The sequence below is a fragment of the Talpa occidentalis genome, unplaced genomic scaffold, assembly GCF_014898055.3.
Source record: "Talpa occidentalis isolate TD23 unplaced genomic scaffold, MPIMG_talOcc4v2.1 talOcc4.13, whole genome shotgun sequence".
Lineage (NCBI taxonomy): Eukaryota > Metazoa > Chordata > Mammalia > Eulipotyphla > Talpidae > Talpa > Talpa occidentalis.
In genome coordinates this window covers 50,537,887-50,552,416 of record NW_023601322.1, presented here as the reverse complement: position 1 = coordinate 50,552,416, position 14,530 = coordinate 50,537,887, and the positions used below count along the sequence as shown (strand labels likewise).

The following is a 14,530-nucleotide window of genomic DNA, read 5'->3' as shown; positions in this document are numbered from 1 at the left end:
TTACAAGGGGGTGAATATTTGACCTGCCTCATACAGCTTAGTCTGCTACATAAACAATTACTATAAAGTGTGGGTAGTGTGAATGGTAGGGGATATTGAGGAAGCTAGGAAATATAGCAAGGATAAATAACCAACTTCCAGGGACAGGACTCATTCTAAGCTGCAACCTGAAAAGTGAACAGGAGTTAGAGACGGAAGGTAGGGGAGACAACTCTAGTGAAGTTACAAAGGGAAGTTTTATTAAGGAACTATAAAAGATAAGTAGTTGAAACACAGAAAGTTACAGATGAAGATAGGGGGTGATGAGGAATAAACTGGAAAAGTAAGGAAAGGTCAGATTATCAGAGATCTTAGAAGCAATGTTTATAACTTTAGCAGTATTCCCATAGAAAATAAGAAGGCATAGAAGTATTCAAAAAAGGAACTTTTACAGCTGTATTTAAACTCAGAAACTTACCCTGCTTGTGGTTTGAAGGATGATTGATTGGATATAGGCAGAACTGTAGGCAGAGGAACAAGTTAGGTGGTTGTTCCAATTATCCAGGAAAGAGATAATGGCCAGAACCAAGCTTGGATAAAGTAGAAAGATATTTTAAGTAGAAGATATTTGAGAAGACTTACTGTAATAGTGGAGGCATAGGCCTCATGAGTATATGAAACTCAACCTGTTGGTAAATCCTGAGGGTAGTTAAGTGGACAGACCCGGAGATGCTAATGCACTTGAGTGGCATCATTACATGGGTGGTACGGGAGAAAGTAAGCTTTGGAGCTGCTTAGAAGGCATGTGAAGAATGAGAACAGGACTCTGGAAATCATTCACATTTAAGAGATGGGCAAAAAAGGCTGTAAAAAAGACTAGAACTCTGAGCTAGAAAGGAAAATTGAAAAGTCAGAGAGCCTGGTGCCTTAGGAGCCTGAGGAAGGAAGACTTTCATAGTAGAAGTTCAGCAGGCAGGAGACATAATGACAAGACTGAAAATTGAGCAGTGGAATCAGTAACCTGAACAGGCAGAGATTAGAGCCAAACATCAACGGGCTGAGGTTGAAGGTTGTAGTCATTGGGGGCAATGACTACAAGATATTTGACTGTTTTGGAACAAGTATGGTGTAAAAGGTGTACATAGGAAACTCTGGGGTGTACATGGGTTCTTTTGCTGAGATTAGCAAGACATGAGCATGTTTACATGGTTATGAGCAAGATTCAGAAACAGGTAGAAAGAATGGACTGCAGAAAAATGGAATTCTCTTGGGCTGCAGGTGACAGAAGAGACCTGAGCACAGGCAGCCAGAGGCAATAGAATACCCCCTCTTCCACTGTCACTCCAGGAAAGTGCAGCCTTCTGGTAGGTGGCAGGCAGCTGGCTAATTATTGCTCTGTGACATATTCTCTCTGGTAAATAGGAAGATGTGTCATTTACTAGGAGGAAAGTTAGTTGGACAAAAATCTAGGCTTGATAAAAATGTAAGGAGTTTGAAAGGTCAGTAACAGAGAATTTCTGGAGAGTGGGGACGGGGAGGAACTCAGCAGATAACCTGTCTAGTAAGGTATTTTTTTCACACTTCTGATGACACCCAACCAAACCACTGAGTTACTATAGACTTTGGATTTGCCAAGCAAATGTGACTAGTGACAGAGAGACAGAGTTGGGAATGAGAGGTTGATAATATCCATGGACACTCAAGTTGGTTTGAAATGTGAGAAAAAGGAAAGAACTGGATTGGAAGGGTAGGAGGAGGAGAATCAAAGAAAAAGGCAAGAGACTAAAAATCTCATTGATGGGACTCCAATTTCAACTTTGTGACGCCCCAGCACCCTTTCTTATAATTTACTGAGCAATAAAGTCACCTAACTTAGTTCTCTTTGCAATTGTTTTCTGTAATAAGGCAGGTGAGTACCACCTGGCCAAATTATAAGGATATTTGGGACAGGTCTGAAGAAATGCATGGTCTTTAAGGTCTAAGAATACAGAAACCATTTTCTTTTTACTGCCTTCCGGGGACAGTGATAAACCCAAGCCCAGGGGAGGCTGTGCTATACTGTGCTGGTTCCCTGGGAAGGGGCTTCTGGAGGAACTTGGTGACTCCCCCTGCAGGCCAGGAGACTCCAGTCAATGCCCCAAAAGAAATAGCATGTCTTCTAACCCTTAGACATTGTTTTCAGCAAAAGGGAGTAACAATGATAGAAATACTAATTTGCTCTGTCTCCAATTTTCCTTCAGAGGGGCTGAACTTTTCCAGGCCACAATTGTAAAGGCTGTCAAAGCAAGAATTGAAGAAGAGAAAAAGTCAATGGATCAACTGAAGAGGCAGTAAGGATGCTTGGTTTTATTTGCCTTTGTTCTTTTATGTGTGGCTTATATGATCCCATTCAGTCAGCTTTCTGCAATCAAGGAGCCTCAACCCCTGACAATGCTATTCATGTTAACTTCCACATCTGCTCTGGGTCCCACAGTTGTTTGCTTTTGATAGACTGAAAATTAAAGTGCTTTAAAAGGAACATAACTACACTGTGGGGAAAAGAGGAGCCAGCTTGGGTAAAAGTGGTGTTACATCTGAGTTTGGAATGTTAAGAAATCATTTAAATTTTTTAAATTTCAGTTTCCTCTTTCTAAATTTGGACTCGCAATTCTCTCCAAGCCTTTTAAAGCTGAAATGAGTTGATGGATGAGACGTGGTCTTACCCAGTACTGTTCTCAATAAATGTCCATTATACCTGTGAATTAACGGGATAGATGTACAGTCCTCACTTTGGAATGATCTTTAGATATAATATAATCCAGTCTTCAGAAAGAAACAGAGGACCCAAAATATATATCCTGACTTAAACATACAAATATAGACAGCACTAGAAATAATGTCCTATATTCAGTTCAAAGCCTTTTCTATCACATATAGGGTAACTCAAGTAAAGTAATGACTTCTCTCAGGGAATTTGAGAACTCCCTTTTTTTTTTTAAATTAGTTCACTTTAGAGAATTTTCTTGGAGTGCAATTCCCAGCAGTGAATGAAACTCCTAAGGGTTGGTAGCACTTTCTATTTTTTTTTTTGGGGGGGGGTGGGTGAGCAGGATTAAAAACAGCCATAGAATTCAGAACCTAGTCACTTTCCCTAAGAAAATAGAGATACGTTATCATCCCACCAGGAAAATTCCCTGACTGTTGCAGATAACTTCATTCTATTTTTCTATAATTTCCTAGCCTTTTTCTCCATGCAAAAATATTTGCTAGGTTAAATTATGTTATCCTATGCATAGTTTCACAATCAAAGATACAGGTTATACATGTATATACATCTTTTGCAAATACAATATGGCATAAATATTATTACTGTTGCTTCTAACTACCTAAAACAGGTCTAGAGAAATGACAAATTTGAACCCATGTTTAAAATGTGTTCCTAATTTCCCATAAGTAAAACTGGTTGCCATAATTCACTTCAGTGAATTTTTTCATTTGTTTAAGAACATAAAACATGGAAGAATAAAGAAATTATATTTCTGGTATACTGTTTCCAGAATGTCTATTGTATAAAGTATAAGCGGATATAAAGTTGCATTTCAACACTTAGCATAATTATAATTGATCATCTATATAATGAAAAATTACATGAACATATTTTTTTAAATTTATTTATTTATACAAGAACTGAGATACAGGCCAGAAGCACGGGAGGGTGAGAGAATTCACCAGAGACAGATTGGGGAGCAGAACAGGCAGACTGACTGAAATACACTGCTGAGGGGAGCAGCGGGAGAGACAGAAGAGGTCTGCTGCATCATATGGGTATCTCCCTGGCTGGCCAGGAATAGAACCCACGCTGCAGAGGCTGTGGACAGCTTCACAGCGGAGTGCTTAACCCACTATGCCACCGGGGAGGCCCGAACATATTTTTAAAAGCAAGGAGATACTTGTTACTAGGAAGTAACCATTCACAATTCCCAAATACTGACAAATTTATTGATGATTATAGCTATATACATAAAAATATAAATCCAAAGTACTGACTATGTGATAACTATGATGTGTTGTTGGCATTGATGCTATTTCACTTTACAGGATGGATCGCATCAAGGCCAGACAACAAAAGTACAAAAAGGGTAAGGAGAGGATGCTGAGCTTGACCCAGGAGTCAGGGGAAGCCCAGGATCTCCAACAACTCTCTGAAGAGGATGATGAAAGTACGTTAAGACATTTCCCTCTTATTCAAGTACCTTCACATTAAATAATAGCATGCTAATGGGAAGGGCTATGAAATAACTTCCCATTCTGCCAATGTTTTCAATATATTGTTTTTTAACTTAGCATGTTTTATCTTCCCATTATGAATGGGATATTCTTTGTTTGTCTCATAAAGTATATTTTAATGAATGTGATTTTACTAATATCTCTATTCTTTAACAAGACAATTTTAATCAACAATAATCTAACTTCTGTTTCACAAACATATTTCTGAAGAAAATGAGTATGATTTTGCTTAATTTATTTCTTTATTATACAATCTACTGCTGCATTTTATTTCTGTCAATTTTATACAAAAACAAAATGTACAAGCATATTTTATATGACATCTGAATATAGTAGTTTAAATACCTTTCAATTGTCTATTCCAATGAAACTTGAGATCATATATGTGTCTATTTTATCTAATAATAAATTTGTTATATCCAATTAAATTTAAAAAGGTCTTTCCCTAGATGTTTGCATGCTTTTCTGTTTGGAGGGAATAGAGAAATAATGCATGATATTTTCCCAGTATATAGTATATGTTCATCACTAGTTATTTTTCAAACAAGAATAATCACAAGTTTTTTTTCTGATTATTGGAATGTATGCATTTTAATAAATTATTTGCCACTAACTTGTTTTATAAAATTTTGAGGATACTTCTTTTCTGTTAATTCAATGGAAAATTGAGTGTAAGATGGATTTCGGACTGCTAACTTTGTCTTTCTTATATTTTAGACTGATAATCCTGTCTTTCTTGTATTTCTTTATAAGCCCTCAGTTACTGCGATGTAAAAATGTAGCATAATGTTAACTAAACACTTAGGAAATACCTTATGAATTTGATTGCTAGTACATGTAAATTTTTCAGCTTCGATTCAGTTTCCTTTTCCTTACCGCTGATGTACATTTGCAATTTGTCTAGATTTGACAATTGAGTTGTTAAAGCGTGGTTTTCAAAATTTGTTTTCTCACTTTATAATAATTAATATTTGGACATATTTTATTTTAGGAGAAGCAGAAAAACAGAAAGCCAAGGGCAAAAAAAAGCAGTGGTGGCGGCCTTGGGTTGATCATGCTTCCAGTAGGTTTTCTCGATCCTTTTACAATTTCATCAATTCTAACCCTTATATCCTTGACCAGAATTCAGGCGTCCCCATAACCTATGTGTTCCATGCATGGTTTGATCCTTGTGACTTGATAGGGGGTCAGAGTATAGGAATATTGCAATGTAAATGGGTCTCTGAGACCTGTGGACTGATTTTTCTAGATAAGTTAGCTGATTTACCATGGCTGAAAAACGCCAAACATGCGTTTCATCAACTCCTGAGCACAATTTATGTGCTCAGGAAGGGAAGAAAAATTGGCTATTATGTTATCCAATTCTTAGGTTTAGAGCTCTGCTGATATGTTTGTTTTATGACTAAGAACCCTTATTAAGAATGAGTTTGGACTTCGCCTTAGACACTGATTTAAGAATGATCATTATGTTCAAAGTTTGACCCTCTTTGTAAGGCACTAGGCATGGATGCCAATGAGCCTCCCCTGCTCTCATTCCCAGAGCTTTGGTTTTATTTGCATGTAAAGTTTTTTGGCAATTTATTGAATATAAAAATAAGGATCACTTAAAGTGTATATAATTGGTGACTCTTCCTCCTCCCTGGTTTCAACAAGGTTCTAAAACTACATTCCAATACAATACCCAGCAGCCAGCCACCTATAATTCAGTCATGACCAATTAACAGCAAAGTCAAAACACAGGTTTTGAAAAACAGCTTTGATGACCACATAGAATTAATATGTTTCCCTCCAGATTTAAGAAAAAATGAGAAATGATGGAATTCAGTGTTTTTTTTTTGTTCTGCTTATCAAAAGAAATCTCATTCCCTATTAACTAGTGGTCTCATCATGGAATGATCCATTTCAATCTAACCCACCTTAAATTGGTTAGACTATTGCATATTAATTCATTGTTTTACAAATTACTTGAATTGTCTTAAGTCTTTTATGATTTTTACAGTGTCTTGATAATATAGTCAGATAAGGAATCTCACCAAGACCCATAAGATTACATGATAATGGCAGGACATCTACTAATAGGATATTCAGAATCACTGGAAAATCAAATTGTTCCAAATATTTTTCCATGCCTACCTCTTAGTGTCACCTAGATCTATTATAGATCTATTCTAAAATCAGAAAACCAATTTAATGAAATAATATTCAAAATTCAGTCAGTATACCTGGATGTAATTGAATCTAATTCCAAATATTGAATTTTCATATTATGGCAGAAATACAGAGTTATACAAAGTAATAAAGGGTTTTATTTCATTTGTTGCCCAAGTTAAAAAAAAAAAAAAAAAACAAGACAAAGATTCAAGTTAAAATTCCATGACTAATTTGTTTTTTGTCTATGTTAGAGATGCTAACAATATAACAATGCACTATATGCTTATTTCTATCAAGTCACAAGTAAACTGTGCCTATTTTCTGTTTCTGAAGGGCCCTTTGCTAGTTTAGAGAGACCTATCCATTTCAAAATTGTGAAATTGTGTCATATTGAATGTTGTGTCCTTGTTCACCTGGAGTAAATTCCCATTGCAACTCTTGTGGTTATCTTTCTTTTTCTCATCCAAACATTGTATCTTTTGAAAGAATTGGATATGGTCTTTGATAATCATCTTATAACTTGGTAATATTTAAAATAACTTCCTATGAAAGTTGTTGACTTTAGATTTTCTGATTCATTTCACCCTCATTATATCAAGTTCTTGAAGACTGGTGTTAAACTAAATATGCCTTGTTACAATTCCTTACAGTGCAATAATGCAGGGATGTGTGTAGTTCATAGTTTGGAATCAGGTTCTGACAGTAGTGTTTAAATTTTCAATAAGTATATTTCCTTTTATAAGCTTGTAAGAAGCAAAAAAGAATGAATATATAGTTTGTGTTTTAGACTATGATGAGTTCCAAAATTTATCTTTAGATCTAGAAGCACTTTATTAAAAAGCCCTATTCCAATCTGTTCAGTCACTGGGCTTTTAAATATATACCACTTAGAGATGCTGAGTACAAGAATAAGTGTAGCTGGATACCTTTGTATAAATCTGTTCACAACATAATAATGCTGCTGTGTTATTGATACTTTTGGTAAGCATCAAGATCTTAGCATGGTCTGTAGGTGACAAATCTCCCACTTCCATACCTATGTGCACACATACGTTGCATTATTGGTGTTCAATGATACCTTCCGTTCTGGCATTGTGTATCTGTGTCGATTCAGAACTGCCCAAATCAATGCCAAACCTCAATTTATTGCTCGTATCTGAAATGCAGGCCAATGTTTCTGTGGATGGGTGGTGGGATTTTAAGTTATTTTTTGTTTTATTTTATTCATTTATTTATTATTTTTTTAATTATATATATATTTACATCATTTTTCATTTTTGCACTCCCTTGTTCATCAATAGCATCAATCCATGATATATATCTGGACATAGGCTGGAAAAAGGATCTCAACTAACAAACATTGATGAAAGAGCTTCTCTACTTATTATAGCAGATAGCACTAAATAAAATGACCTTTTATTTTCTTAGTTTTATTTGAATAACATTTTATAAAGGGATGAGAAACCTTTTAAAGGAAGTATTTCCTTCTTTTTTCAATGTGTTAATTACACTTCGTATATACATATCAATAGTTTTCTAAGTGATGAAGTCAATGTTATGTGTGATGGAGATGAAAACTACTTGAGTTCATGGCGTCCACATAATACAAGTTACAGAAGGTATGATTGAATACAGTTTAAGCTACTGTTGATTTTAGAGCCTATAATGAGGGTAAAATGCTCAGTTTGTAATACTCCATTTTTCCCAATGACCATTCGACATAGAGTCCATGTAACTTTCCTGCAATCTCTGAGCTTACATGAAAGCATTACTTTAATGGTCTTCCTCACTGTCAAATGTAATGCTGTAACTTTGGTTTGTTCTTGCTTATTCTTACCTTATGTTGTATTGCATTTATTTCCTCAGGCCTGGACCCAGTACTCTGGGCCTGGTTCTTTCTTCAACATAAACACAATAAATTACAGTGCTTCTGTTCAAGGATATAAGGCCCAATTCATTCACTCTGCATCTTCACGGATGAAGGTTTCAGATACGTCTGAAATCACGGGCAAAATTATTTGTCTTTTGACCATGTTTAATAATATTCAAGCACCTAATTTTAAACAAGCCAAGGTTTTCCATTACCCTACAATGTATAATTCCAAAAGTTAACTGAAGACATCATTTATGTCATCCAAAAGATGCCTCAGCCTTTGAAATTTTGAATATAACTTGGAAATATTAATATGCTTTGCTGCAATGATATAACTGTTCTTGTAGCATCAGAAATATATATGCAGGATTTCTTTTCTCTGATAAACTTAAAACAGTGACCAAACTGACAAAACGTTGATGCTCAAATTGTTTTAAATCTCTGGACATTTCAGCTTTCTCTCCAGCCAAGTTGTAGCACAGCAAAATGCTCTGGAAGGGACAGTATTATATAAAACAATGATAAGCCATAGTATTGAACTTAATATCTTATTATCAGTACAGCTCTCATCAAATTTTAGTAAGTCACCGGGGAACTCCTTGTAGACCAGTAGCCTACCAGTGCTGAACCACACAGGCCACATCTACTGTGCCTCCTCTGTCCTGTTAGTGTAAGAATGGCCAGATGGGTGGTGGTGTTTTTGTGGGTGTATTTCTTTTAGTCACCTGCTCATTTCCTCCTCATAGCAAAGTGCTATATTTTTTTTTTACTCAGATATCTTGCCATGTATGTTATGTCTCTTGTGTCACATGTGAAGAAGCTAGGTCTGCCACAGTATAAAGTGAAGTAGAAGGTTGGTGACATTGATTCTTGGTCCCAAATGATGTTAATTGGCTTTTTGCAACACTTTGGACCCATCCAGAGAATGCCAAATCCTGCACCACCGTTTGGCCTTGTCTAATAGACCAAAAATGCTGAATTGTGAAGCAATAATGATTTTCAGTTCTTGTGATCTTCTTGGTAACAAAACAAGTTGCTGCAGAGTTGATCTAGGCATCTGCATAGCATTTTCAATGAAGAAGGAAGAAAGTGTGAGATGAAACCAGCAATGGCCAGTTCTCCTCCATGCACACACAAGACCCCTGTAGACCCAATCTTACCACAAAAAGTTAGTGCAGAATAAGTTCTTTTCATCTCTTGATTTTTCCTTCCTAAATCTCTTGTTGTAGGCCTTTTAAGGACAATTTGCTTAACTTTGGGGAGGGGAATTTCATTAATTACCTCGATCTCTTTCAAGAAATAAGTAAATATTTTGTTTTGCTTAGTGGTCAGGAGTGGAGATTATTATTTGTTTGAGACGGATAGTGAAGAAGAAGAAGAGGAAGAATTAAGAAAGGAAGATGAGGAACCTCCCCGCAAGTCAGCTTTCCAGGTAACTATGGGGCTGAGTAGCTCATAGCCTTTGCCATTGAAGAGCTTTTTCTTTTCCATAAGCCCTGATTGCAGGCCTTCTACATATTCATGTGGACATTAGCTCTCAAGGCCTCTAATTGACATTCTAAACTGCTCATTCCTCATGTTTTTTTTTTTTTTTTTTTTTTCTCAGCATCACCATCGTTATTACCATGTAAGAACAATATTCACCTTGGGTCTCCACATCAAAATTTTTTCTGATGTTATAAACAAAAAGCTTCCTTGGGTGAACTTGGCTTTTCCGTTTCAAGTAGGAGGGGAAGACAACTTCTCTTGCATTACTTTGCATTTTTCTTGAGTGGATTAATATTTCACATCTGAAATAATTGTTGAAATAAATTGCCATTTGAATGTTGTTGCGAATTTTGAAAATTAGTTCCATTTGTATTGATAGAGATTTGAGAAGTTGAAATAATAAAAATATTTAACACAGTTCTGATTTTCTAACTTAACTGCCTTTCTTTCTCAGAAGCTGCCATACCATTCTTGGAGATGTAACTCACCAGCGTATTATAGTGAATTCAGTGAATATGTGAACAGTATTTGTTAAAGATAAGATTGTCCTTAGAGTTACACATGGGATGAAAGTTTTGTATATATTTATGTCTTAAAGGAGCCACATACTAAGACTATTATTTCACATTTGTTATACCTTTGCAAAGTACATAGAATGACACCCATCAAACCACAAATGTGCCCATGGTAAGATATTATCAGATTACTGATTGGGTCTCCACAAGTTGGAAGGTGACATCCACCCGTTTCTTCCCAGTGAAACTGAAGAACCAAGTTGTTCATGGACACTCCTTGTTCTGATGCTTTTTCACATGGCCCAGTGCTACCCGAGTGATTTTCTTGACAATTTTAACTCTGTGCATGTGTGCAGCTGGCTTGTCAAGCACTAATGACATGATTGATTTATTTTTACTCTAACGAGTTTCATTCTAACCATCACTCATCATGCAACAAAGAAGAGAACATGATCGTCTTCAACATTTTTATGGATTACATGTGATGACTGACTATTTTCTTTATTCCTAACTGACCACAAAAGCACATTTTATTCTAGCTTCAATGATGGACACAATTTGACCTAGATGATGTAATTGTAGAGACAAACTCATATTCACCTCATATACAAAATTACTAATTTTTGGGTTTTTTTTTTCTACTAATTACTCTTGCTTTGTCCTTCTTTATAGAGAGCTATTGGGAAGTTTGCATCAGCCATTTTAGCCTTGCCAAAGTCTGTCATTAAACTTCCCAAAACTATTCTTCAGTATTTAATCAGAGCTGCAAAGGTATTTGAAGTTTTCTGATGTGTGGTGTGTGACCTTCTGCTCTGTAGAACTTTAGACAAGCAGATCCCTGTTACCCTACATCTGCATTTCCCCTGTTCTATAGATCGTACAATGAAGAATCTATAAGAATTTAAAATATCAAGCAAACTTTTCCAAAAAAAGTTCTAATAAGCCAAATTTCCCATTATGTGACTATTGTTATTCAGTTGACATCAGAGCCTATCAAAAAATAGAAAGAGAAAATGCAGATACACATCTAAGTTCTGTCTAAGTTTTGTCTAAGTCACATCTCATTTTTAAAGGGTCACATCTGGTTGCATGCATCAGTTATGATGTGTAAAACGTATGATAATTTTTTTTCTCAGAAAGCTGGTAAAATTACAAATAAGCTGCAAAATGACTCATTTTGTTCCATCTCCTTTTTGACTTCCTTTTAATTTCTTCTTCCTAAATTGGATCTCTTCTATTCATTATTCTGATATCAATACAGCATCTCCCAGGCTATGCTTCCGTGAAGACTGTGTAGCTCCTCTCTCCTATGTCATTAGTGTTAGCGCTAAATAAACTGTTTTTTTTTTTTTTTTTTTAAGATTTAGTTATTTATTTATACAAGAACCAGGGCACAGGCCAGATGCACGGGAGGGTGAGAGGATTCACCAGAGACAGAGCGGGGAATAGAACAAGCAGACTGATGAAATACACTGCTGAGGGGAGTAGTGGGTATGACAGGAGAGGACTGCTGCACCATGTGGACCCTTACCAGCAGGCTGGGATCGAACCTGCACTGCAGAGGCTGTGGACATCTTCACAGAGCTGCGCTTAACTGCCTGCGCCACCAGGGGAGGCTCTAACTTTTTTTTTTTTTTTTTTTAATAGAAGCATTTGTTGAGACCTCCCTGGTGGCCTAGGGGTTGAGTCTCACTGCTGCAGCCTAGTTCCATCCCCAGCCAGGAAGCTAACCCACATATAGCTCAGCAGACCTCCCTTGTCTTGTCCACTGCTTCCCTTAGGAGTTTATTTCAGTAGATCCGCCTATTTTGCTCCCCACTCTTTCTGGTGAATCCTCTAACCCCTCCCCCCCGACCCGCCACATGTCTGGCCTACACCCCAGTTCTTCTATGCATAAATAAATAAAAATAAAAGCATCTGTTAGTTAATCTAATACACCACAGAAATCATCCAGCTACACAGGCTTTGGGCCTCAGTAGCCCTGCTTTGGGCCAACCCTGTCTGGATGGGCATTTACCCATGAGGGGACGGGTAACTTCAGGAGCTTGATTTGGAAACTGTATTCTTTCCCTTCTCTTTGTTGCACACTAATTGTATTGAAGTTCCCTTCCATTAAAGGTCTTATGCAATAAAAAAAGAACAAAATCATCCAGCTTTAGGGGGCCTCCCTGGTGGTGCAAAGGGTTAAGTCACAGCACTATCAAGCTATTGCCAGCCATTGCAATATGAGCTGGATACCCGGCCAGGGAGCTAACCACATGGAGAGGCAGACCTCGCCTGTCTTGCCTGTTGCTTCCCTAAGCAGTGTATTCCAGTGCATCTGCCTGTTCTGCTCCCCACTCTGTCTTTGGTGAATTCTCTCAACTTCCACACTGCTGACCTATGCCCCAGTTCTTGTATGAATTAAAAAAAAAAAAAAAAGAAATTATCCAGCTACCTATGTTGTAGCCATGTTGTTATTTTTTTTAAAGTAATTTTTTTTTAAAGATTTATTTATTTATTTGTTTGTTTGTTTGCTTGTTTATACAAGCACTGGGTACAGTCAGAAGTGTGGGAGGATGAGAGAATTCACCAGAGCTAGAGCAGGGAGCAGAACCGGCAGACTGACAAAGTACACTGCTGAGGGGAGCAGCGGGCGCAGCAGGAGAGGTCTGAGCGTCATGTGGGACCCTCGCTGATGGCTGGGGATCAAACCGGTGCTGCAAAGGCTGTGGGTAACTTTGCAGCCCAACGCTCAACGGCTGTGCCACTGGGGAGGCCCAGTAGCCATGTTGTTATTGAAAATCATACCTAATGAGTTACTATTCTTGTAATTTATAGAAAACTGTTTCTCCTCATCTCATTGGGGTAGCACTTAAACTCTTAGGTGTTCATATTCCTCAAATATTATGCAAATGGTTTGGATAGTAACCAATACCAGAGCTCCTGGCATTTCACACAGAACCCTATTTAAATGCAGGTTATTTAGATCCATCAGGTCCACTGGGACCAGAAAATCTGTATTCCTCCCAAGTTCCCATTGAGCAGATCTGCTTGTCCACCTTGGTTAGCAGATTCTAGATCTCTATGTTCCCACCCTTTTTAAATGCCAAGATTCTCACTTTTTGTTTAATCTTCACTGTTGCTGCACTCTTAGGAGTCTTTCTTTTCCTTTTTATGAGTTGTATCAGTCTCTTCCTATTTAAGGATTTACATGAAAGATTACAATGTAAGTATCCCTATCTTGAATATAATCTTAAAAATAAAATAAAGTCCTAGATTACACCAGAATTAGGACACCTTATGAAATTTAACTAATTTTAGTTAAGATCTCTACTGCAATAGTATTTTCTCCTGTTTCACAGAACAAATGCTTTTGCATTGTAAATTTCCAGTACAATTAGCCCCATATTCCCTTAGTTTATGTGATAATTTTTATGGTGAAAAGACTTAAGAAAAAAATTAACATAAAATTGACAATACACATGAGAGAAAAGAGCAGTTTGAAGAAACCAAAGGACATTTATGTACATTTTCAGGTGTTTTTCTACGATGATTAGTAATATTTGTGACTGATTCCCCAGAGAGACCTATCAAATTGGGTGAGCATTACAGCTACCAAATAAGAATGGAGAAATTTCAGAAAGAAACTTCCATTTCTTAGTAAGAATTGAAATGTTTTCTCTTGTTCGTTAGCAAGATTTTCTTGACACAGTTGGATGGAGGCAAAACTGTCCTTTTTTCAAATGTCCTTGTAACTGTAAAACTGTTTGTTTTTCCAAACATCAACATTATAATAATTTATCTACAAATAGGGACTTGTTGTATGATTTTCTCCCTCTCCCATTTATTTGCATTATATAAATTCATATTTCAATGAGAAAGCAGTGATAAGCTTGATCACTTACTAATCAACTGTGGAACCAGGTGTTCCCTTTCAGTACTTCAAAATGTCAGAGCTATTAACCCTTCTGGCAAGACTTTTTCATCCTATCCTAACCATCACTTTCTTGCTCTTCTCACCCTCTGTCCAGTTGTTTCATTTTTCTTCAGAGCAAAAGATTCCCTCCAACTTGTACACCTATTACATTCACAAATCCTGAATTACCTTTTCATTTTCTGTTTGGGATTCTTGCATTATATGCAATCAATGTAAAAAAATTCTTTTTAAAGGAAATGTCACCATACACTGCTCTTTGGCCTAAAAATTTCCTACATTAGTAGCTCAGATAATTCCTTCATTTGGTTCCACTTCAAATTCTAGTTCCTCTTCTCATTT

The 14,530-nt window shown here is 36.7% G+C and overlaps 1 protein-coding gene across 7 annotated transcripts in view; it reads left to right on the top strand.

The window, feature by feature from the left end:
• The window catches only part of PIEZO2 (piezo type mechanosensitive ion channel component 2), a 500,507-nt gene that overhangs the window by 429,500 nt on the left and 56,477 nt on the right, over positions 1-14,530 (top strand). For 6 of the 7 annotated variants that reach the window (XM_054694215.1, XM_054694221.1, XM_054694214.1 and 3 more), the window contains 4 exons: positions 2,220-2,309; positions 4,057-4,178; positions 5,237-5,308; positions 9,595-9,701. In XM_054694215.1, coding sequence (XP_054550190.1) covers positions 2,220-2,309; positions 4,057-4,178; positions 5,237-5,308; positions 9,595-9,701 — 391 coding nt within the window. Of the gene's footprint in view, positions 1-2,219; positions 2,310-4,056; positions 4,179-5,236; positions 5,309-9,594; positions 9,702-10,944; positions 11,044-14,530 lie in introns of all 7 variants that reach the window. The other variant, XM_054694219.1, reaches the window with a different exon arrangement.